At 40.1% G+C, this 25,122-nt stretch overlaps 1 protein-coding gene across 1 annotated transcript; it reads right to left on the reverse strand.

Annotated features, from left to right (window-relative positions):
* Positions 1–24,975, reverse strand: LOC309666883 (uncharacterized protein). The gene is made up of 2 exons (XM_082475006.1): positions 845–24,975; positions 1–679 (listed from the first exon to the last, which is right to left on the reverse strand). Exons 1-2 carry the CDS (start codon positions 944–946, stop codon positions 302–304), a joined length of 480 nt encoding a protein of 159 aa, XP_082331132.1. The 5' UTR covers positions 947–24,975; the 3' UTR covers positions 1–301.
* Positions 24,976–25,122: the final 147 nt, after the last annotated feature.

The raw sequence follows: 25,122 nt of genomic DNA on the forward strand, positions 1-25,122 counted from the left end.
CACCCCTCGGACCCGCGCGGGGTCAGCGGCGCATCGCGCCGCCCAGGACTTTCCGCAGCCCGGACCGTCCTGGGGCTGCGCGCCGCATCTCAGTTTCTGGCCGCCGCCGTTGGCGTCTGAACGCGCGCCCCACGCTGCGGAGGCAGCTCCTCGGCGCAGATCCGCGGCCGCCCAGGAGCGCCTCGTCTTCGCGAGTGCGAGTCACTGTCGTCCTCCTAGCGGGGACGGGGTGTCTTCTAAACTGCCGGGCTCCCGCGGATGCCTTGGATTGCTTTTCACATTTCTTTTTAATCCGCTTTCTCTAGCTCGTGGAAATCTCTGCGCTCACTTCTTCCCGAACCTCTCTGGCTGCAGCCTGCGCGCTCGCCGGCCGCCCACGGGCACTTCCCCAGGCTGGGCGAGGCTGTGAGGTCAACTTTCCCTTCTCCTTTCCCGATCCGCGTTGGATCCCCCTTTGCTCGGAGCCCGCGTGCAGGCCGGAGCCGGGCGTTCTGGCTTCTCCCAGGGACGGCCGCTCGGCGCCCGGCCGCGGCGCCTTGGCTCGGCGGGTGGGCGCGATGCGGGGACCGCCCGTTTTCAGCCGGCGCTGCGTGCACCCCCTCCTCGCTGCAGCTGGGCACTCTGGGCGGCGGGAGAGGCTGGTGCTTCGGCCTGGCTCTCCCTTCCTAGGCCCCCGGATCTGCGAAAGTTTGGGATGGGTTGTACTTTCCCCTCGGCCGGCGCATTCCCTGCCGCCCCGCCCCCCCCCTCCCCGCGCGACTTTCTGCCGGGTCCTCTCACCCTCGTCTCCACTATGCTTTCTTTCCGGTCCCCCCCCACCCCCCCCCCCAGCATTCTGCCCTACCTCTCCGGGTGCTCTGCCCCCCAGGGACGACACTTCGAGGCGTTCAGTCCTGGATCCTGGGGAGCAGAGCTTACGCCTCCCGCCCCGGGATCGCGTGGACATCGATACACCACCACCCAGCTCGCGTTAGAGGAGACGCACGGACCTCCGCCCGCCACAATTTCTCTCTAGGGAAGAACGCAGTCTACCGATTTTCCCTTTCGTGCCCAACGCCTGAACAGGCGCCTAGGGTGGGGACCCGAGGAGCAGGTGGAACCGCCGAGTGCCTCGCCCGAGTTTCCTTAAGTGTCTTGACCTCTTCTTGGGGCTAAGGGAATTTTAGTCTAGGTACTCAGTGGGGCAGGTTCACTGACTCCACTCTTTTCGCGGAAGGGCGTTTCAACTTCGCACCTGAGCCATTTCAGGACCTGAACTGGACACTTTTCCTGGAGTCGCCGTGGGGCATGCCAGCCGCTAGCCCCGACCCTGGAGATGGACGACGATGATTTCAGTGTCGTTTCCAGACCTGCTCATTTAGCCTTCAGGGCAGGGAGGGGGCCCTCTTTCCTAAATCAAAAGAGCTGAACCCGTTTGCGGACGTAGACCCCTTAAAGAATCAAATGACAGCTTTGGCCCTTTGGGCAGGCAAAACACCCCACCTAGGTGCACCCAAAATATTGCCTATAGTTGGGGGCAGGGGGAGAGGGTGGTCCGGGTTCCCAAGCCTCCGGACTCGCGGATACCACATTAAGAACAGTTGCCAGGTAGGAGCCTGGTGGGCGTGGGGAGTCGAGCGCGCAGAGCTGTGGGGCTGCATGTAGCCCGTCCCCCACCGCGCTGGGTCGCCCGGGTCACGCCTGACGGAGCTCGACCTAGGGTCGCCGGCTCTGCTAGGTTGCGTTTCTCCTGCGCGCTTGGGTGCTGAAAGCACCAAGACCCTTCCGCCCCGCGCAGCTCGCCGCCTCTCTCTCGCCAAAGCAGGCTCACAGTGCCCCCTAGCGATCGCGCGGCCGAATTTTAACGAGTTGTTCAAGCACACCTCCCCCCAAAGAAGTGAGCTTCAAGGCTTTATAATAGTTCCCCGGCCCCCTTTTAAAATACAAATGTTTACATCAGGTTTACCTTTGTACCCCGACACTGTTTCATAAGGACCTTTGACTTTTAGGAGGAAAATACTCCAGCAGTTTGAACTATGCTGCTAAGAACAGAAGTTACAGCAGATTATTTATTTGTAATTTACTATACGCCAGGCACCTACACATATCTCCTTATATATGGCAAGCCGTATTATTATCCAGCATTTTACAGAAGAAGAAATGGGGGCACCGAAACACCAATTTGCCCACCCACCCCACCCCAAAGATGTCACTGTTCACGGTAGAGCAAGGGCCAGAACCCTGGAGGAATAAATTCAGCGCCTGTCTTCCAGCCAGGAAACTTCCTCGTCTCCAGCGTGTGCTGGGTAACGTGCAGGAAAAATTGGTCTGGTTGTAAGAGGGGAGCGCTTTTTGTTTTTAGACTGTGAAACTGAAAGCTGCAGGGATTTTTAGTGCTGTGGGTTTTTTTCTTTCCCCAGTTTTGTGAAAAGTCCAACAGTGTTACCGAGGGGTTCTTTGCTTCGTTATATACAGCCTTTTCCCCTCTGGGAGCTTGAGGACACTCACCTTGCTCATTAATCCTCAGTGACGGCAGCAAGTATTTGTATTTCCGTTTTATAATTAGGGAAACTTGTTTGGGGGAAGATAAATGACTTGTCCAAGGTCATACAGTAAATCAGGGCAGAGACAAGAAGAAACCTGCCATGTCAAAATGTCTTCCCAACCAGTGGCGGGGATTCTCCCTTTATTTATGTGCAAAGTCACTATCCAATTAGGAAATAAAGCATCCTGGTGCTCTCTTTGGAAGGGAAGCCTTTTATAAATCAATCGCTGTTAATCAGTCATAAATAAAACTTACTTACTGTTACCTGTAGAGAAAGCCTGCTATGTGGAGACTTCACTAGTCTGAACTACTGAGACACTTTTTCCCTTCTGCTTCTCTTATTTCCTACACTTGCTCAAGTCTTTTATTTGTGAGCCCTCAAGGCTCTACTATCTTTCTTCTGCTTTGCCTTAGCATAGTGAACCTCTTAATAGATTTAGTTCCAGAGGCAACTACATATAATCGCAAATACAAAAGTTTTATAGGCTCAACAGGAGGGAGAGACACAAGGCTAAAGTCCAAAGTACAACAGGCAGTTTTAAGATTTAGAACTGTGGTGTTTTGGAGCTAGAAGGCCATGCAAGGTCATCTCAAACATCCATAGTTACATGAAGGAAGTTGAAGCTCAGGAAGGTCAAATTACTTACCTAAGGTCACACCGCTAGTTTGTGACAGATCTAGGACAGGAACCCAGATCTGTTTCCTCCTATGTTCTTCACAATGCACTGCATTACCTCATTTTTGCTGTAAGCTCCTGGCTACTGTCAAAAACATTCATTTACTCATCAAACGTTTATTAAGTAGGCATTTCAGTGCCAGGCACTGAAGTAAAAAGAGATGAGTTTTCCTTCATTAATTGGCTGGAGAGATTTCAGCAGTCTAAATATGTAGAGAATAAACCCATAGTTTTTTGCATGTGAGTTCATGAATTAAGAAGATTACAAAGGTGATATTTTCTTCTATCTTTAATTAATTATTCAAATTCCATGAATCTTTACACTAGCCAAATTTGTAATTAAACTATTTTACATCCAGACAAAAATGTATTTAAAAAAAACAAGTGGCTATTATGCTTCTAGGCACAGCCTTAGAACACCAAATTAATTTACTCAACACACATTGTCGAGTACCTATACTTTTACAAGTATTTTGAAGTGGTATTGCTTTATTAGAATCTTTTTCTTTTTATAAAAATGTTCAAAACATTTATGATGCTGATTATTATTTAATATGTTTGGAGCCAGAATTTTTTTTTGCAGAGAGGACTCCTTGCCTGATGAAAATGAATGGGAAAATAGGTTGTAGACAACGTTTCTTTGTAGACATTCTTTTAGAACTGTTCTGTAACGGTAATAACTATGGCAAAATGCCTGTTGATACTCAGTGTAATAAATTAATGATAATTATATTCAAGTTTTAAATTCTAAATCTCAAAAGACAGCTTTTCTACTTTGCTCAGACTCTGTAACCTGATCTAAGGATATAGAGTGAAAAACAATTTGTTTTGAATTTTTCTTGGTGCCACTTAAGGTTTCATACCATTTTTTTCGGAATAAGTTGTTTGCACATAGGGTGTGTAAAAATTAATTTCCATTAACATCTATTAAGCATCAGTCCCCAGTGTGTCTAGCCTTGTAGAAGTCAAGGATATACAATATTAATCTTAAAATGCAGAATACGTCTTGCCTCTGTTTAAACTATGAGCTAAAAAGCATCTAGGAGGAGCGTATGCCATAGGGAGAAAGGAGAATAATGGACTTGAATGATGTAATAGGCAATGTGTTCTCTGGTGGCTGGGAGCCAGGCGTTGGGTTGGCAACTTAATTAGGGGCAGGCTGGGCGGGGGCATCTGTTAATATGTCTGAGCTGTATACATTATACTTGTGTGTGACAACATGTATATGAAAGAAGGAGAGACACGAAGCAGTAGGGAGTAGCAGCAGGATTCCATTAGATTATTCATTTCTATTATAACAGGCCTTTCTTTCTTTAAGGAAGGAACAAAGGGTAAAAAAAAAATGTTCAAAAAGTCAGAGACCTGGAGATCACTAACAGAAAAAGCCAAACAAGAGACTAATAGTGATAGAAAATAAAATGAGATCCATTTAAAAAAAAAAATCTATGCTCTTATCTCTGGTAAGCCCAAAACATGCTGTATTTTAAAATTCACTCAAGAAGAGGAGGAAAGGATTGATTAGTTCAGTGTTTCCTAAAATAAAGGTGGTAGGTGAAGTATTTTGTTAAATGATAGGCAGCTCTTAGGAGTACCTGTTTTTTTTTTTTTTAAATCTAAATCAGCAAAGTTAACTTACCACCTGAAAGGTTACATAATCTCATACAAGTGAAATGATATTGATAAAAACTATTTCAGACAAGTGTAAGTTATCTACCTAATCACAAAAATGAAATCACTCCATTTATGACCAGGTGTCAAAACTGAACAAATACTAGCTGTTCCCATCTAACAGTTTATGTCCATTCAGGTGTTAGGACAAATGATTTGGTGAGGCTACTTCCTGAGATCTATTTGGCTCCCCATGAGTGAGAGGTTGTAGATGGTCTCTTTTGAGACAAAGTAATTTTATGTGTTTGTTTTCAAATCTTTCTTCCCCCTTATTTGGTTCAAATTTGCTATTGGAATATACACTCTAAAACTCTTGAACCCTTAACTTATAGGAAACCTGCAGGTAATTGGGGCTCCTATGGAAACCTTAGGCCTTGTTCCTTTTCCAGCTTTAGATAGAGGCAGGTGGACTGCACCGCAGTTTTGAAACTGTCTGTGACCTTTGAGGTCACTTTGGATATACATATGCAAACTCAGACCTCATTTATGGGTGTGTTAACATCCTATCTGAGTGCAGCACCAGATTCTTAAACCAGCAAAGCCCTATTCCTAGAAGTGTGTTTGACAAACCAGGGAATAGTAGATGTTTTGAATACATCTTTAAAACTTTTCAGCTTATCAGTTTCACCAAAACCAAATTTCAGACTCTTGGGGTTGTTCAGCTGTCTTGTCTGAGTGAGCCCAGACCCTCACAGCTTGGACCATGGCCATGGTCTTGGCAGCATGCTGTCCGCCAATGTATCCTGACTTCCGAGGACTTGCTGGTTTCATGAACAAGGAGAGAGGGGTCTTCAGGGACCTGCCCAGAAAAAATATAAATGATACATTCCTTATAGTGTACATCAGGATAAATTCCAGATGGATCAGCAATTTAAAGATAAAGGTGAAACAATATACATACTAAAAGAAAACATGTGTATATTCCTCTGTAACTTGGGAGTAGGGAAGACTTTCTTAATTTTGAATCCATTTCTAGAAGCAATGGGAAAAAAGATTGATGCCTTTGCTTACATAAATATAAAAAGCCTTTGCATGGCAAGCAAATAAAATTAAAATTTAAACTGCCATTAGCAAAGTAAAAAGGCAAATGACACCCTCTGGGAAAATATTTAGAACTTATATGACAATCAAGGATTGGAAAAGCTAATACCAAAAAAAGCATCTCAAAATAGAAAAGGAAAAAGGCAATAGACCTAAAGGAAAATTGGCCAGAGTTCCCAGTAAAAATGCAAATGGATACTCACCTGAAACCATTCTCTACCTTCCTCAAGATAAAAGAAATGCACTTTCAAAATATACTGAGAGACCACCACTTACCTATCAGGTTAGCAAAAAACAAAAGTTTAGCAACAAACTCAGTTGGCAAGACCGTAGAGAAACAAACATTCTCAGAATTGAGAATAAAAAGGCAAAATGGTACAACCTCTGTGTTGCTCAGACTCAGAAAAATAAAACTCACAGTATCTATTTAATTGAAAGAGAATTTAACCAAGTATTGAACCTAAAAGACAAAAAGTAAACCCTGCATTATACCAGATGTAGTAACTTCAGGAAGTAGCTATTTATCCTAAAAAATTGAGGGAACAAAGGAAAGAGGTTGGAATTATTAGAATATAAAAACTTCAAGGAGGAGCCCTGCTGAGCCAGGACCCAGAATTCTGAGAAAGGTGTGCTGCCTGATTGTTTAGGAGGAAGGACCCCATGGAGCTGGGGTCAGAGTTCTGAGGAAGGAGCACCATCTGGCTGGTAGAGGTACCTCAGGAGCTCCAAGGAGGCCCCCCTGCAGAGCTGAGGTTTCTAAGGAAGGCTGCTTACTAGCTGGGGCTGAAATCTTAGGGAGGGTTCTGAGAGTGTAGAAAACTGGAAGCCGTAACCTGTCCCTACTGGATGAAAAACCATTGCAGGGTTGACTCTGACAGGAAGAGGGTACAAAGCAGAAAGCAGCGAGTCCCTCATTCTTTTTCCTGCTTTGCAGCCTACGTCTAGCACACTTTTGCCAGAACTTAGCAGGGAGGCAGCTGGTAAAGCAGAAAGGTGGAGGGCTGAGTCCCAGCACCTGCATCTCAAAGTGGAGGATGAAATGGTGGGTGGAGAGATGAGAAAAAATGAACAAATAATCAGCATAACACCTATGGAGGGGGATTTGGTGATATCCAGCAAATTTCACGTACATTTATCCTTCAATTTCGCATTCCCACTTCTGTGAATCTATCCCAAAGATATACTAGCAAATTTTTTTTTAAAACTTGTTTAAGTATGCATAAGACTGTTTATCACAGTTCTTTTTGTAATAGCCAAATATTGGCATCAGCCCAAATGTCCATCAATAAGGGACTGATGGAATAAGTCATGGTTAAACGACACAGTGAAGTACTTGGCAACTGTTAAAAGGAAAGAGGACTCCCTCTGTACATGAGCATGGAGTGAGCTCCAGGCTATACCACTATTTGAAGAAAACAAAAAGCAAGATGGAGGAAAGTATTCAATACTTACATTTAGGATTCTATACTTAATTTAAGGAGGAGGAGGTGTGACTATATGTCCTACAACTTGAGAAATGATTATTCAAAAAGAGATAGATGGCATAGGGTGGAAGGGATGGGGCTAGGACCTAGACTTTTTTTTTTAAACATATTTTGTTTTGTAGATTTGGCTGTGGAACAATGCAAATGTTTTAAATAATCATAAAATTAAATTAAATTTTAAAATCAACCTCCCCAAATTAGAAATAAAACAAAACAAAGAAACCTATTTGCCCTGTAGTGGCATATCCTCACAGAGAGGAGCTATCTAAGGGACTTAAAAGGGCAATTTGACCATACAAACCCAATGGGATCATCCTAAGGAAAAACGAACAACAACAACAAATAGTAAACTATTTGTTTACTAATGGGACTGTTGTTAATAGTATTTGGATTATTATGAAGACATTGTTACATGTATAATGTGGTATAAATCAAATAATAATTGTTGGTGGTGTTGAGATCCAAGATTTTTGAAAGGCACGATTGAAAAGGAGCTAGAGTTGTAAGATCAATGAGTTAAAAATAAAACTCTGTAGTCCTAAATTTTAATTTGAGATGTCAATATGAACTCATAATATGTTTTATCTTAAAAAAACAGCTTTTCTTAGCTTTGTCTACAAAAAGGTTTAGAAAAAATGATTGACCCAATAGTAATGAGACCTCTAGAACCCAAATTCTGATCTCAAATACTATTTCCCACTAAAGGGAACTACTTCCTTAAAAAAATGCCCAGTTCCAGGTTTGGGGAAGGAAATGAACAAGATTAGTCTGGGAAATGTTGTCATAGCAGAAGACAAGGTATCTATCAAAGACTGCTAGGCATGCCAAAGGGCTCAGGCACCAACCTGAACAAGTTCCCACCAGACAAAGATGGAATAATTTGAGCATTATCAATTAGGATCATAAGTGTAATGAATGAAAACTGATCAAATATGTTTAAACTCATAAGTTCCTATGATATTTTAATAAGACCCTAATTGGTAACCTTTAGAGAATATTAGAGAACCACTTCATTATTTTAAAGACTGTTACCTAAAGAGAATGAATCAAGCACTTTTCCTGCTTTTCCTATATGATTTGTAACTCAGGAAACAAAATCATTGATGAGGAGAAATTTTTTCATAGAAGCATCCCAGCTATGAAAATTAAAATGTCACTAATGCAACTCCTATTAAAGTAATATATCTACAATTAGACTTCAAAATAGGAATCCCTAAGAAGCTTTTAGGGAGACCACAAGTTCAATATTATCTTCATGGCACTATGAAGATATTATTGCCTTTTCCCCTGTGTTAACTTTTACAATAATGGTACAAAAGTAATAGTGGGCAAAACTGCTGGGGCCTCAATACCTGTCAAGGCGGTGGCACAAACTGCCTTACTATCAGCCGTTGTATTTCTACCAACACACACTGCAAGACAAAAACAAGCCAATTTCACCTCAGAATTTCCTAATGAAGCAGTAAAAGTAATTAATTGCATTAAATCTTGACCCTCGATTACAAAAAAAAAAAAAAAAAAAATTTTTTTTCCATGTAAAAATAAAGGAGAAATACACATAGAGCCCTTATGCTGACTACTGACCTCTGGTGGTCATCTCCTTAAAAACCACTTGTGTGATTGAGTTGCCAGCTGAACTAACTGCTTTTTCCATGGAACATAATTTTCACTTCAAGGAATGATTGACAGAAAAATTATGGTTATTCAGATTTGGGTATTTGGCAGGTATTTTCCTGAAAATGAATGAAGTGACACTGACATGTCAAGTAAACAACTGACAGTATCTGTTGCCAGTGGTAAAATTCAAATTTTCCAAAAAAAATCTGAATTTGGGAAAACTTTAGTTTGCCACCATGAGCTTGACAGCTTCCCAACACTTAGAGATTTTTAAAAAATAACCAATGGTTATTAATAAATGTGGTTTTTTGATATTGAATAATGAAATATGTCCACATTTGGAAGTTCTACATATATCAGTATATTTTCCAAATATTGTCACAAAATCATGCCTGGTGAGAGATCCATTCAAAGAGGAAGATAAGCCTATTCTTAATTGAATAGGAAAAGTCCACTGACATGGGTTTAGATTTCACACTGCAACTAACCTTTAGAAAACTACCGTTCATCAAGGTTCTGTATAGTGTCCAAGAAGAATATCTACAGTTATCTGAAAAGGGTATTAAAATAATTCTTCCACTTCTAACAACACATCTTTGTGAAGATGGATTTTTTATGCACTTCAATTAAAGCAACATATTGCGACAGATTGAATACAGAAGCAGAAAGAAAAATCCAGCGCTCTTCTATTCCATTAAACCAGATGGTAAAGAGATTTGTAAAAATGTAAAACAATGTTCTTCTTCTTGTGAATTTTTTATTTTGGAAAATATAGTTTCTCCCATAAAATACGCTATTTATGTTAACATATAATGCTTTATTATTGTTATTTTAAACAAATAAGTATTTTAAAGTTTTCTCAGTTTTAATTTTTAATATGGTAAATACCAGTAGATAAAATCCACAAAAGCAAAAGCTCTGCAAGATCCTCAATAATTTTTAAGAGTGTAATGTACTCATAAGGCAAAAAGTTTGATAACTGCTGATCTTAGTAGTATGTCAATGGCTGACAGCATCACTAAAAGAGAGACATCCAGACATTACTATTACTTCCATTGAAGTAGACACTACCTATGAAGAAGTCTTGCTAAAAGTTATATTGAACCTGACTCTGAACAAAGTTCTATGAGCAACTACCAATTTATAGGAATACAACAGATGAACATGTGGGAGATGCAATCAGCAAAATCCAGACTGAAGGAGATTACAAAAAAAGCACCATTTTTCTTGAACAAAAATGGCAATGTCGGGGTGTGGGTGTGGAAAGGAATTGGGAGACAGAGACTTTGACAAGAGAAACAAAATGCAGATCAAACAATTTTAAAATATGGACTTTTCCTGGAACCTGATTTGAACAGACTGTTAAATACTGTTATAAGAAAATGAGAAAAATGTAAATACTGACTAAATATTTGTTGATATTAAGAAATTGATCATTTGGGGGAGGGGTGTGATACTAGTATTGTAGTTATGTGTGTTTTCTTTCTTTTTTTTCTTTTTAATGTAGCAATTCTATAGAGATGCAATTTTTGCAGGTGAAGTGATATAATGCCTGGGATTTGCTTCAGAGTAATTTGGAGAAGTAAGAGGTAGTAATACACGAAACAAGCCTGACCACGAGTTAATTATTGAAGCTGGGTGATATAAAATAGGGTTCATTATGTTATTTTCTTTACTATTTTACATGTTTTCAAATTTTCGTAATAACAAGTTAAACATATAGGCGCTGCAAACTCCACATTGTTCTGTGGGATGGCTTGCAACCCTGTAGATGGGCACAAGGTGGCCTACCGTAATTAGAACAGGAGGTGAGATTGCCAATGACAGAGATCAGAGAGATTATGTAGAGGTCGGAGCTGCAGATGGCTAGAACTAGAACTGTGAAAAAATATCTATATAAAGAATATGGTCAATGGCTATTGCATTAGTAGGGTGGAACCAGAACCAAAAAATTGGAAGATACCGTATGTCATTGATTAGTTCTTTGTCATTTAATATTTATTGAGTGCCTGTCATGTTTCAAGCACTGTTCTAAGAGTAGAGATACAGCAGTGCCCAAGAGAGACAGTTTCTCTCCTCATAGGGCTTAAATAAAAAACTGTATCATTTCAGATGAAGATAAAGATATTAAGAAAAATAAAGTCTGAAAGGAAGAATAAATGTCATGAAATACCTGGGGGAAGGAATGTTCTGGGTAGAGGGAACAGCAAATGCAAAGGTACTGAGGCAGCACCAAGCGTGGTGCATTTGGGGAGAAGTAAGAAGGCCTGTGTTGTGGAGAAAAGTAAGAGTGAGGGAGAGTTGGAACAATCAGAATCAGAGAGGGGGGCAGGGCCAAATCACCTTGAGGGTGTTGGAGCTTGTTCCAAGTGTGATAGAAAACCATCTCTTCAGATTCCTGACAGGGGAACATGAGCTAATTCGTAATTTAACAGGACTATTCTGGCTGCTTCATGGAGGAGACACCACAGGGACCAAGCGTAGAAGCAGTGAGACCACTTAGAAAGCTACTTTAGTAGGTCTAGCAAGGCCTTGGACTTGGCACCTATACTGGCAAACGTGGTGAGAAGCATTCAGAATGTCTGATACAGGCATACCTCTTTTTATTGTGCTTCGTCTTGTTTATTGAGTTTCACAGACACTGCGTTTTTTACAAATTGAAGGTCTGTGGCAACCCTGCTCTGAGTAAGTCTATCAGTACCATTTCTCCAACAGCATTATCTTTTAATTAAGATATGTACACTGTTTTTAAAGACATAATGCTATTGCACACTTAACAGACTACAGTGCGGTGTAAACATAACTGTTATATACACTGGGAAACCAAAAAATTCGTGTGACTCCCTTTATTTCGATATTCGCTTTATTGTGGTGGTCTGGAACTCAACCCTGCAGTATTCCCAAAGAGTGCCATTACACTAGTAGAGCTTGCTGGGTGTGGACTGTGAAAAAGAGAGAAACCAAGGTTGACTCCTAAATGTTTGGCATGAGCAACTGAGGGACGGATTCGCCATATTCTATTATAATGGAGAGACAGGAGTGATTTTGGGAGTGGGGATACAGAGGAAGCAAGAGTCCTCATTCAGACTTATCAAGTTTCAGATGCCTGTTACCTAAGTGGAGTTGTCAAGGGGCGTCTGCAGCTAGGGGAGAACAGTAGGGCAGAAGTATAAACTTGGCCATTTCAGCATGTAGTTGGTATTTAAAGTCACAGGATGAAGTGAGATTAGATGAAAGAAGGCAAGCGATGAAAATTTAGGGCACCCCGACATGGAGAATCTGGAAAGGACTCTGAGGAACCACAGGAGAGAAGCAGAAGGACCAGGCAGTGAGGTGGGGATGGGACCTGTGAATAAAGCCACTTCAAGAAGGCAACGGGCAACTGCGTCCATTGCTGCCGAGGGATCCAGACTGACTTTGGATCTAGAGCAGGGAGGTCAGTTTCTGGCCTTGCCCAGAGCAGTCTCATCCCAGGGGTGGGCTCAAGAGAGACTGAGGGGGGAAAGTGGAGGTGACAATACAGGGAGTGTAAACATAAGGGATCAGGAAAATGGGGTGAGGGCTAGGGCATGGTATGCAGTAAAGGAAGGGTCTTTTTTAGTAACAAGAGAAATTTCTGTATGTGGGGCTGCAGAAGGGAAGGATCCAGGAAGAGGGGGGAACAAGTGATGCAGGAACAGAGCCCCTGGGCGGCTGGGAGGGGATGGAATGGGGGCATGCGTGGAGGCTCTGGCCTCGGGTAGGAGCCCAGCTGGTTCGTTTCGTTTCTAACAGGTGGGAGAGCAAGTCTGTGGGGACAGACACAGGTAGATGAGCAGATTTGGGGATGGGAGGATGTGGAATGTTCTGATTGATGACCGAAGGCAAGGTCATCTGATGAGAAAGAGGAGGAAGGCAATGGAGATATGAGATGGTGTAGAAACACTCCTCCTAGGGAGTGGGAGACTGAATCGACTAGAGACATATAGCAGGGATGCCGGTAACCCTGGAGTCGTATTTGCAGCTTATGGTCATAAATTGAATGAGACCAGTCAGCAGGATTGTATGTTATGCTTCAGCAGCTTCGAGCTGCTCCAGTGCATGTGCAGAGCTGGCAGAGGATTCGCTTTAACCAAACCTTGACTTAGAAAAAAACAAACCCAGAATACAAGGCAAGAGAGGATTTAGACATAGGAAATGGAAACCTGAAACAATCCAACAAACAAACTTAAAAGTTTGACAGTCTTTCTGTTATCCTGCATAAAGCAAAGAAAGAATTGAGCTAGTTAATCAAATAATCTGACTAACAAAAAACTTTGTTACATAAGATTATACATTTTTAAAGGTTGAGTACACCTACTGAAACTATACCGGAAACCTTCTTGATTCAGAGGACAGCGTGGTACCTTGGGATTATAATGATGAGCGTCAGTTACTGTGCTAGTGAAAGAAGTACTAAACTTGACATTAGAGAGGAGAGGAAAGAATGACTATACTTGATAGAATTCCAGATTACCCAATTTACATTCTAATTGAAATTACCTTAGCATAACCTACCGCCCTGAAAATGCTGCAGGAAAGGAAATCAGGACTCAAAAATCTTTTTCCAGGGCCTGAGTTCAGTGGTGTAGATGGGAAAAGACGATTTACAAGTCACTGTGAGCACAAAAAGACATAAATTTCAGGTACAAAGGAAATAAAAGAAATGAGCATAAAAGCTACATGAAAGGAAGAGTTTCTTCTTTAAATTTTATTGCATTAATTTAATTCTATACCTAGAAATAATGGAAAATGACTTAAGGCAAATTTTTTTTTTCCAGAAAATTCTGAAAGATTATGCTTTGGATTGGTAGAAGGAAGGTGGGAATAATTTACAAAACTCACCCTGAAAGATTTATAAAATATAAAAGCTATAAAGTAGACTTTGTCTGAAGTCATCCAAATAGAAGATCTTTAGAACTATGTTCTCCAAGAAGTTCTGTGAGATTAATGGAAAAAAAGTGTTTAAATTTTTTTGACAAAAAACTTAGGTTGTCCATTAAAATGAAAATTCCATGAAGAAAATACTAGATGATAAGTAAGAACAAAATGATAAATTATGTAACTTTACAGGGACTTATGTCTATGTATCTTCTAGTTCCTTATGGAATTTCTAGGTAAGGGCAGATTTCTTTGAAGCAAATGGTGTCAATGTTAGTGTGTGGTAGAAAGACGCAGGGTTGTGCCTTTTTAAAAAATACACAGAGCTCCAACACTTTCAAGGGAATTCTTATGTGGTATTACGAGCCACAGGAATCAGCTAATGGTTTTTTAAAAAGCGTCCCATACAGTACAGAGTAATCTATAAGCAAAATATTTTAACATGACTTCTTTTAGTAAAATTCCACTTTTTCTGTAATAATACCCCATTCTAAATTTCCCTTTCATATAGATTTTTCAAGTATCCTATAATCAAGTTAAGACAAGAGGAAGTTCAAACTATGCTCTGTAGATTAGAAGAAAAAATGTCTTATGCTTCTTAATATCAGTACAAAATAATGGGCTTTAAAGACTCCAGTAAAATATGAATTTTCAGATCCAGCAGCCCCTGCTTAGTCTCATTTTAACCCTAGTGCCTTGCAGTATGGGACGCCGGTCCTTCCTGTCATCTACACTTCCCGTGACCTTGCTAACACTGCACCGATTTCTTCCGGCTGCTAAACTTGTCTTACTGAGCCTCGTCCTCTGGCCCCAGTTTGGCAGACGACCATCTTTCACAGATTGCTAAATAAACCGGTGTTCCTTGTCCTCTCAATATACTTCTCTACGCGCAGTTCCCTGAAGCACTGGTTATGACTCAACAGCTACAGCTGCAGCTTGGCTCCCACACTCTCTGGTGTGTTTTAAATCCAAAGTTCTAGATTTCCTGAAGGACAAATGTACATGAATGTCTCACTACCAATCAAACTGATCATGTAATTCCATCTGCCCCCAGTAGAATCATCTTTCCTCCCAAACTGGTTCTTCATGCTCTGTTCTCTGTTTGTTTGAGTCAACAACACTGTACTCAGTACCCCTGTGCCAGGGGCTGTGAAAGGCCCTCTGGACGTAAAAGATACTCACTCACTGCCCGGTGGCCCTGCGCACGATGGGAAGCACGGAGGCCTAAACACAGAAATAAGTCCTCAGCTGGCTGTAAGAATGAAGAGCTACAGGTGCCCACCTGCCTCCAAGCTGAACAGCTGGACCTGCAGGTACAGGTAGTGATGAGCTACCTGACTTGTAGTTTTAGACTGGATATGTTGATGGCAAAGTGAAGCATAAGCTGGAAAATGCCAGGTGTAATATCTACACTGTATATCGGTATTAGGTTTATATATTGGTATACAGAAGATATCATGCATTCCTGGGAGGCAGGGTACAGACTGGCTCAAAGATTTAGCAATTCCACCTCAGCATACGTATTCCACCCCAGTTCTCACAAAGGTCTATAAGGATGTTCATTGCAATGTTATTTGTGATGCCAGGGCCTTGGAGGCAAACTGGTATTCATCACTGGGAGGGTAGAAAGGTTAAAAACATGGTGGGTGCAGAGCACATAATGGAGAGACAAAACAAGGATCTAAGGATGCAGCTCTCTTTTTCAGAATACTTCTGGAAACACAGGGGAATTGAAGGGAAGGAGAGGAAACTTCAGCTCGGTGTTTTAACATGGGCTTAGGACAGAAGGGGTGGAAAGAGGGAGGCTGCTATCCTCCTATTTACCCTCCAAATTGAACAGGGCTTGTGCAGAGACTAAGTAGAGATAAGCCTGTGGCCCAAAGAGCTTTAGTATCTGCAGTTAAAAATTACTTGGGAAGGTTGCGATGTATCTTCCCACACTACCACAAAATCTCCTTATCATTCTGGACTCAGCTCTCTGGGGAGGCCTCTCCAGTAACCCCAGTCTCCCACAGGGTTTTGTTTTTGGTTTGTTTGTTTGTTTTTATTAATTTCTATTGGAGTATAGTTGCTTTACAATGTTGTGTTAGCTTCTACTGCACAGCAAAATGAATCAACCATACATATACATATATCCCCTCCCTTTTGGATTTTCCTCCCATTTAGGACACCACAGTACACTAAGTAGAGTTCCCTGTGTCCCACAGGGTTTTATTATGGACCCTTCGCCAGAGCACCTACTATGCAGGACTGGAATCTTTGGGGAAGTGGGGTACAGAATGCAAAAGTATCTGAGCTTTTAGCTACACTGCCTGGTTTAGTGTCCTGACCCTGAATCTTTGTAGCTGCGTGGCCTTGGACAAGTTATCGAATCTCTTGAAGACATGGGATTTCCTCTTTAAAATGAGATGATCTTGCGTACCTACTTCATAGGGCTGCTGGCAGGACTAATTTAGATAAGTCAGATAAAGTGCTTAGAATGGTTTTTGGCACACAGTAAGAGTGCCACAAATGTTGGTGAATATTATTATTATTATCACTGCTGTTGTTGTTAGTATAATTATTATTAATAATAATAGTGTTACTATTAGCTTCTTGAGAGAAAAATTAGACTTTTATAGCTTTGTATATTTCGCACCAAGCCAGGTTCACTTAATATCTGTTGATGAAGTTGAAGTAGGTCTTATGCTTATTTTTCTCACAATACAGTTCAAGTGCAGGAACTAATGAGGCCTGAAGAATAAGTTAAACAACAGGCCACATGCTTTCTTCCAAAGTCACTTTCTTTGTTTTTTGTACCGTCTGATTCCAGTGTTCTGCCCAGGAATGATATTCTCCATTTCTAGACAATTTTGCAATGGGTATAATCTCATTATTTTATGAGTCAGTGACTACCAATAATTTACTTTTTAATTAATCTATTTACTTATAATGCCACACTAACTACTAATTTTTAACAAATTTTGGCATAAATAAACAGTTCTTTCTGTGTGAACATGTATGACTGGGGCAAGTATCAACAGACTTTTGCTGCAAAGGCCCAATAGTAAATGCTTTAGTCGTTGTGTTCTGCATAAATATCAGAAAACATTCTACTCGATGATTCCACAAAGAGTCCAAAATGCATTGCCCCCTTTAAAAAAACTCGTCACCTGTGTACGTTTATATTGTATACTTCACACAAATGTCTCTGATGTAAATGAAGTGGAAAAATGTTCATGTATTTCCATGATTCAAAGTCAGCCTTCTTTTGACAAGCCATAAAGGGATTTGCTGGGGACCACCTTGAGGACCAAGGTTGTTGAAGGTCCTTGCACATTTGAGGGCTTTTTTGCAGAGTCCAAGGCCATGACCGCCTTTGCCTTGTGATAGAGCTAACTTCACTCATTTTGTAATGGAACTGACTATGTGGGTTGATATTCACTAAAGAGAACACGGCAAAATAAATGTGACCAAGAAAGAACAGGTGACAAGCAAGACATGACAGAGAATTCTTTTTCTTATTTGTCCCTAAGTTGTGGCAATGAAAAATACTTTGAGGTAGAACAGTAAGGAATTTGGAAAGGTGAGAGTTGCTGGGGTTAGTAGAGCCTACCCTCCCTGTCTTCGGAAGCGTCATCACCAAGTCTCCTTGAAATCTTTTAAACATGTTGTTCTGCCTTTGAATTTGACAAGTTCCTTAAGCACCTGAAAGACGAAAGTGTTAAGAGACTGTGGATTTCCAAATACACATGTATTTTTTGTGGAGTGGTGTAGAATCGTTTGGTCCTGTGGTGATTCTTAGCTATCCTACAGGCATAGAAGAGAAAAGGTCAAGTTTGAATTCCAGCAGTTTCTCGACCACAAAATGGAAATACATGTGGTAAAGATAACACTTCTGTAACAAAGAAACATAGATTTGCCAACGTTTAAAAAAATACAGTAGGTTCAGTTTCTGCCATGTTTCAAAAAACAGAATATGCTAAAAGCACCACCAGAGATCATAAGCAAAATTAAATAGAAGTGTTAACTTTCCTATAAAGAAGTTTGAGAGTAACAATTATACCGCAACTTCATTGAGGAAAAAGGTAAATGCACTGAAAACACACCAGAAAAAATACGTTATTAATTTTTTATAATTTTTTTTCTAATAATCAAACTAATCCATACGGGAAGGAAATGCACAAAAATGGTCACCGTGGTTATTTTAGGATGATGAGTTTATGAGTGAATTTTTATTTCTGTTTTATACTTTACTGTATTTTTCCATTTGTTTGCAACTTTAATATATTTACAAGCAGACACAAAAGAAAAATAGTGAGTCAGTAAATACTCCTTTCCTAATATTCATATTATCTCTGGCATTACCTTCTCCAGGAAAGCTTCCTAACCTTTAGAGGACCCTGTTCCTTTAAAACTGGGTGAGAGACTACAATAAAGAGTCAGACTCCAGTTTTGCTGTTTGACTGCGACAGCTTTTGAGCCTCGCCCTGCTCTCCTTTGTGTGCCACGTCCGGGCCAGGTGATAAGAAAGAGCTGGTGCGCCTTCCTTTGGATCCAGAGAGAGATTCAGAGCACACAAACCCCGTCCGCTCCCAAGAATTCTGCCCGAGGCTCCGACCCTCAGCCACAAGAAAAACCCGGAGTTAGTTTCCTTTCCTTCCTCTCTCAAGCCATTTCCGATCTGCTAGAGGAGCCGCCCCTCCCCTCCCCTCCCCTCCCCAGAGAGCTCAATTATGTAAGTAATAAACTTCTTCATATCCTCTCAAGGTGTGTGTGGCATTATCAGTCTTGACATCTGAACCAAAATTTAGGCCGGGGTCCCTCCTGCTTTTAAAGACCAGCCACAGGGACGTCCCTGGAGGTCCAGTGTTAAGACGCCAAGCTCCCATTGCAGGGGGCACGGGTCGGGGAACTGAGATCCCACATGCCGCAGGGCCAAAAATGATAATAATAATAATAAATACAAATTTAAAAAGCAATACATAATTTTTTTTAAAGTGTAGCCACACCCACTACTGGGCATATACCCAGAGAAAACCATAATTCAAAAAGACACGTGCACCCCAATGTTCATTGCAGCACTGTTTACAATAGCCAGGTCATGGAAGCAACCTAAATGCCCATCAACAGATGAATGGATAAAGAAGATGTGGCACATATATACAATGGAATATTACTGAGCCATAAAAAGGAACGAAACTGGGTCATTTGTAGAGATGTGGATGGATCTAGAGACTGTCATACAGAGTGAAGTAAGTCAGAAAGAGAAAAACAAATATCGTATATTAACGCATATATGTGGAACCTAGAAAAATGGTACAGATGAACCAGTTTGCAGGGCAGAAATAGAGACACAGATGTAGAGAACAAACGTAAGGACACCAAGGGGGGAAAGTCGGATGGATGAATTGGGAGATTGGGATTGACATATATACACTAATATGTATAAAAGAGATAACTAATAAGAACCTGCTGTATAAAAAAATAAATAAAATAAAATTCCAAAAAAAAAAAGTGTAGCCACAGAAGGGAACCCCTGTTATTTTGTGTTCCCACAGTACCCCACAGAAATCTCTATCACCGTGCTGTACATTATCTATTTATGCAGCTGTATTCCCCATCAGCTTTGAGTTTCTTGAGGATGGAGGTGGGGGGCTATTTATTATTATCCATTTTTAGTCTTTATCCAGCATCCCAGGGATGCAGTAGGTATCTGTAAATGTACAACAGGTAGGAATTGCTCCACAATTTCCAAGAGCGTGAAATATCCATTCCTTTGTTTCTCAAAATCAAATCAAATCTGGCCACCCCCATGAGCCAGAGGTAGCAGGAAGGATAAAACATTTTTTGCGATGCTCTCATCTCCCAAGTCCAGGTGCAAGAACACTGAGGCTTCTGCACGCCAAGAAACTGGAGAAAAGCTACAGCCTTCAGTCCACCCTGGCTGCGTGTCCTCTTCCAGGCTCCTGGGAGCCATCTGAAGGTGACATCTGTAATGCCAAGCTCAGCCCGGGTGTGCTCAGGCCCCAGCTAAATACAAAATCTCCAAATGGGGTTCAACACCACTTCCTGGCATTCCAGAGGGTGGCGAGTCTTTACCACTGTGAGAATCTGCCACCAAACAAATATGTTTCCCATCCTACCTCTTCCCACCATTTCCTTTGCCATATCCCCTCTTTGATCAAGAGAGCCCCAAACTCAAAGTCCTGGCTTGCCTTCTTGGTCAGCAATTAATTTTCAATAAACCTTGTAACAAATAATTGTTTAATGAATAGAGGAAACATTAATCAGTTTAAATGTCTTCACCCAAGCTAAGATTCTGCTTTTAGTATTGCCATAGTAAGGGGGAAAGATAGGATGATTTATTGTGATAAGTAATATCGTTTAGTCCAACTTTTGCCACCTTCTTTTATACATTTGTGGGATTTCCTTTCTGTTTAAAATTTTAAATTAGCTTTAATTAGGTACAATTTACATCCAGTGACATTCACTCATTCGAATTGTATGGTTCTGTGAATTTTGTCATACACAGACCACCCTGAACCAGCACAACAATTAAGATACGGAACCCAATTAAGATTTCTCTCACCCCCAGAAGTTCCTCTTTCCCCTTTGCAGTCAATCCCTACTCCTATCCCAGCTCCAGGCAACCACTGATGTGCTTTGTATCATGGATTCTGCCTTTTGTAAAATTTCTTATGAATGGAATTCAAAATATGTGGTCTTCTGTGTGTGACTTCTTTCACTTAGCAAAATGTGTTGAGATTCAACCATGTGGTGTGAACCTGTAATTAGTGCCTTTTTATTATTGAGTAGTAATTTATCATTAAGAATGTACTGTCATTTGTCCATTTAACGATTGATGGACGTTTTGGGTTCTTTCATGAATATTGCTGCCATGAACATTTGAGCACAAATCTCTGTGTGGATTGATGCTATGCTTTCATTTCTTTTGGATAAATACCTGGAAGGGAATTGCTGGGTCATATAGTGACTATAAGGAACTGCCTTCTAAAGTGACCATATACCTTTACATCCCACTGGTAATGGAGGAGAGCCTGATTTGCTACTCATGTTCTACGACGTTTGTCATTGTCAGTTCCTTTCATTTTAGAGATTCAATTTTATATGCAGTGGTATCTCACTGTGGCTTTAATTTGCATTTCTCTAACAACTAATGACATTGACCATTTTTTCTTGTACTTATATCTGGTAATTTTATCTTTGGTGAAGTGTCAACTTTTTGCCTGTTTTATGTTATCAAAGTTGTTTTAATATTGAGTAGCAAGGGTTCTTCATGAAATCTGCATAGATTTTTTTTTATCAGATATATGTTTTGCAAATAATTTCTCTCAGGATGTGGCTTGCCTTTTCATTTTCTTCACATTGTTTTTTGAAGGACAAAATCCTTAAATTATGTCCAGTTTATCAATTTGTTCTTTCAGGGTTCATACTTTCTGTGTTTTCTTTAAGAAATTTTTGCCAAATGTAAGATCATTAAGGTTTTCTCCTCCTTTTTCTTCTAGAAGTTTTGTAGTTGTCACTTGGATCTATGATCCATTTCAAGTTAATTTTTGTATGTGGTCTGAAGTAAAGGTCAAAGTTCATCATTTTTACATATAAATAATCAGCTTTGCCAATACCATTTATTGAAAAGATTATCCTTTCTCCATGGCATCTTTGTTGAAAATCAGTTGGGCACCTAGAGGGCATTATGCAAAGTAAGTCAGACGGAGTAAGACAAATACCATATGATCTTACTTTTATGTGAAAACTAAGAACAAATACAAAAGCCAACAAGCTCATACATACAGAGAACAGATTAGTGGTTGTCAGAGATGAGAAGCAGGGGAGTGGGCAAAGGGGGTCAAAAGGTACAAACTTCCAGTTATAAAATAAGTAAATAAATCTTGGGGATGTAATGCATAGCATGACAACTATAGCTGATAATACTGTATTGCATATTTACAAGTTGCTAAGAGGGTACATCTTAAATGTTCTCAACACAAGAAAATGTTCTGCAACTATGTATGCTGATGGATGTTAACTGGATTTATTGTAGTGATCATTTCATAATATGTACAAATAATGAATCATCATGTTGTACATCTGAAACTGATATAATGTTGTACGTCAGTTATAACTCAATAAAAATAATATTGAGGGCAAATAAAGATATGTTTATATTAAAAAGAAAAAGAAAACCAATTGGTCAATTATGTGTGAATCTATTTCTGAACTATCTATTCTATTCCATTGACTTATATGTCTATATCTATGCCAATACCAAACTGCCTTTACTGTTGCTTTACAGCAAATCTTGAAATCAGGTAGTATAAATCCCCCGATTTCATTCCTCTTTTTCAAAGTTGTTATGGTTATTCTAGGTCCTTGTAGTTCTGTTGAAATGTTAGAATGAGTTTATCAGTTTCTATTCCTCCTCCTCCTAAAGCCAGCTGTATTTCCTTGAATGTATAGATTAACTTGGGAAAATTCGACATTCTACAAATATTGAGTCTAAATTTATGAGCAGGGTGTATCTCTCCAGTTATTTCTATTTTTAAAAAATCTTCATCATCACTGTCTTTGTAGTTCTCAAAGTACAGGTCTTTTGCAAATTTTTGTAAAATTTTATCTAAATATTTCATATTTACATTGTTATTGTAGATGTTTTCTAAAATTTCAGTTTCTAATCATTCATTAATATTATAAAGAAATATGACTATTTTTTATATTGATCTTGTATCCTGTAACCTTGCTAAACTCACATATTAGTTCTAGTAATCTGTGTGTGTGTGTGTGTGTGTGGTAGGTTCCCTTGGATTTTTTACATAAATGGTCATGTTATCTGAGAATAAAATAAGTTTTATTTTTCTTTTCCAAATGGTATGTCTTTTGTTTCTTTTTCTAGTGTTATTACTCTGGGTAGGGCATCTAGTACAATACTGAACATAAGTGATGAGAGCAGATATTTTTGCCTTGCTGCCTCATGAGGATATAATAACTTCTTGGTCCTTCTTCTTGCTTTAGAAGTCTAGCAGAGACTCAGACCTCTTGGAACGCTGAGACTATGTCTGGTTTTCTCCGCGAATTCCTCTTCTTCTTCTCATTATTATTATTATTATAAATATAGGCGTTTCTGAATTGAATGTCTACTGTCCTCTCTGTCCACCATCTTGGATGATTGTGATGACACTTTCAGGTAATCTCAGAATCACTAGCTTGCTCCAGGCTTTTCATCACTTCTTGCAATAGCCTTCTAACTGTTCTCCTTGCTTCGGCCCCTGCTCTCCTCCCGTCTATTCCCACACAGCAGCCAGAGTGATCCTGTTCAGATTAAGTCAGGCCATGTCACTCCTCTGCTTGGTGCCCTCCATGTTTGCTCATCTTTTCTCTCAGAAGAGAAACCAATGACCTTACGATGTTCTGTAAAGCCCTACAGGATACATGTATGGCTCCAGCAACCTTCCCACTTACTTACTCCACTCCAGGACACTCATCTCCTTGCCGATGCTCAAATGTGCCAGGTGCACACACTTGACCTCAGAACTTTAACACTTGCTGCTCCGTCCATCTGGAAGACTCTTCCCCACTTGATCTGCTGCCTGCTCCCTCACTACCTCCTTCATCTTTTCTCAAGTGTACTTTTTCTGGCCACCCTAATTAAAGTACCAAACAAACAAGCAAATAAACAAACAAAAATTCTCCCTCTCATGCACAGTTTACTCTCCACCCTGATTTTCTTTTTCTCCCTGGAACTTATTATTATCTAACATAATATTTACTGTAGGTTCAATGACAGCAGAGGTTAGGGGTAGGGTAGTGGCTGTTTTGTGTGTTCATACTCATTGCCTGGAACACTGCTTGGCATATGACAGGTGTTTAATGAATATTTTTGGAACGAATGCAGAAATGATGGGCAGTGATAGATGTTCTTAGAAAGATCAGTAAAGACATACATGGTGGAAAAATCCATAAGGCACTTCCAGACCTAGCAAGCTTATGTTAAAGAGCTTGCATAATTTCTGCAATTTCTTGGTAAAGAGAATACTTTCACTATATGCGCATAATGGAGTAATGTATATTACTCCAATCATTTGGAAACATATACAATAGTAGAATGCCAAGACACTTAGCTGTTAGGACTTTTAAAGCCTCTAAGTTATCTGACTCTCTTGGCCTATTCCTTTGGATTATTTTATTTGGAAACATTCATTGCCTATTGTGTTTACAGATTTGTAGCAGAATGATTAGAGCAGCCTCAAAGAACTTTGAAATAAAATGAAAATTGGTCTCGTTCTTACTAGCCCTTCCTAACAGTTTTCTAATTTATCTCCGTCATTCCATTGTTTAAAGTTAAGCATGCCGCGTTGCACGCTCCTCTGCCTAGAACCGTGCCTGTGCCCTATAGATAAACTGGGAAAGAATAAGGTGCTAATTTGTGGGCTCCAGAGCATGGCTGCATTTAGGTTTTAGCATAAACTTTAATTTTAACAAAGAGAAAATAGCAGATTCAATTATAGATGTGGAAAGCCTTGGAGACAACTAGGAGTAAAGGAAGACAAAGTCAGAACGATTACAGTCTTAAAATAACAATAGCGTTAGTATTTCACTGTACAAAGCACTTTATCTTTTGTGCACCTCATTCACTATGAGCCTTGAAATAACTATTTTTATCGCTTTAAGATGTGGAAACCAGAGCTCAGAAAGGCTGTGGGTTATTTCTAGTCACATAACTATTAAGCTATAGACAAAGGATTATCAACCCCACGTCTCACAGTTCCAAATTTTAGGTTCTTTTCACTGCATTTCATTAACATATAATCGATCCTTGATCAAAAATTATCAAAGCACCTGAAATAATCTGATTTTTAAAAACTTTCCAAAGGCATCTGTGTAAAAGCAATGGCATAAAACGTTGCGAAGGGTAGGTCTTCCATAATTGAAGAAAGAGGTTGAGATGCACAGAGCAAACCAATGGACAGTGTCAAAATCGAAAGAAATGTCAAAATAAAGTAAAAACTAGAGACCTCACAGAAAGAAAGAAATGTAGTAACTGTGGAGATAAATGGCCTCTCCATGTACCATCAGCATTTCTGTGGAGCCACAGTGAACCTCCTAACATTCAAAAAATGATTGTGATTATTATTAAAGATATATGAAGGAGCTTAAAGTTCAGTGAGAGCTTCCGGGTGGTTTGTAGTCAAGCAGTATTAATAAGGTCACAGTCT

Source organism: Balaenoptera physalus (genome assembly GCF_965194825.1).
Source record: "Balaenoptera physalus genome assembly, chromosome: 9".
NCBI classification, from domain to species: Eukaryota; Metazoa; Chordata; class Mammalia; order Artiodactyla; family Balaenopteridae; genus Balaenoptera; species Balaenoptera physalus.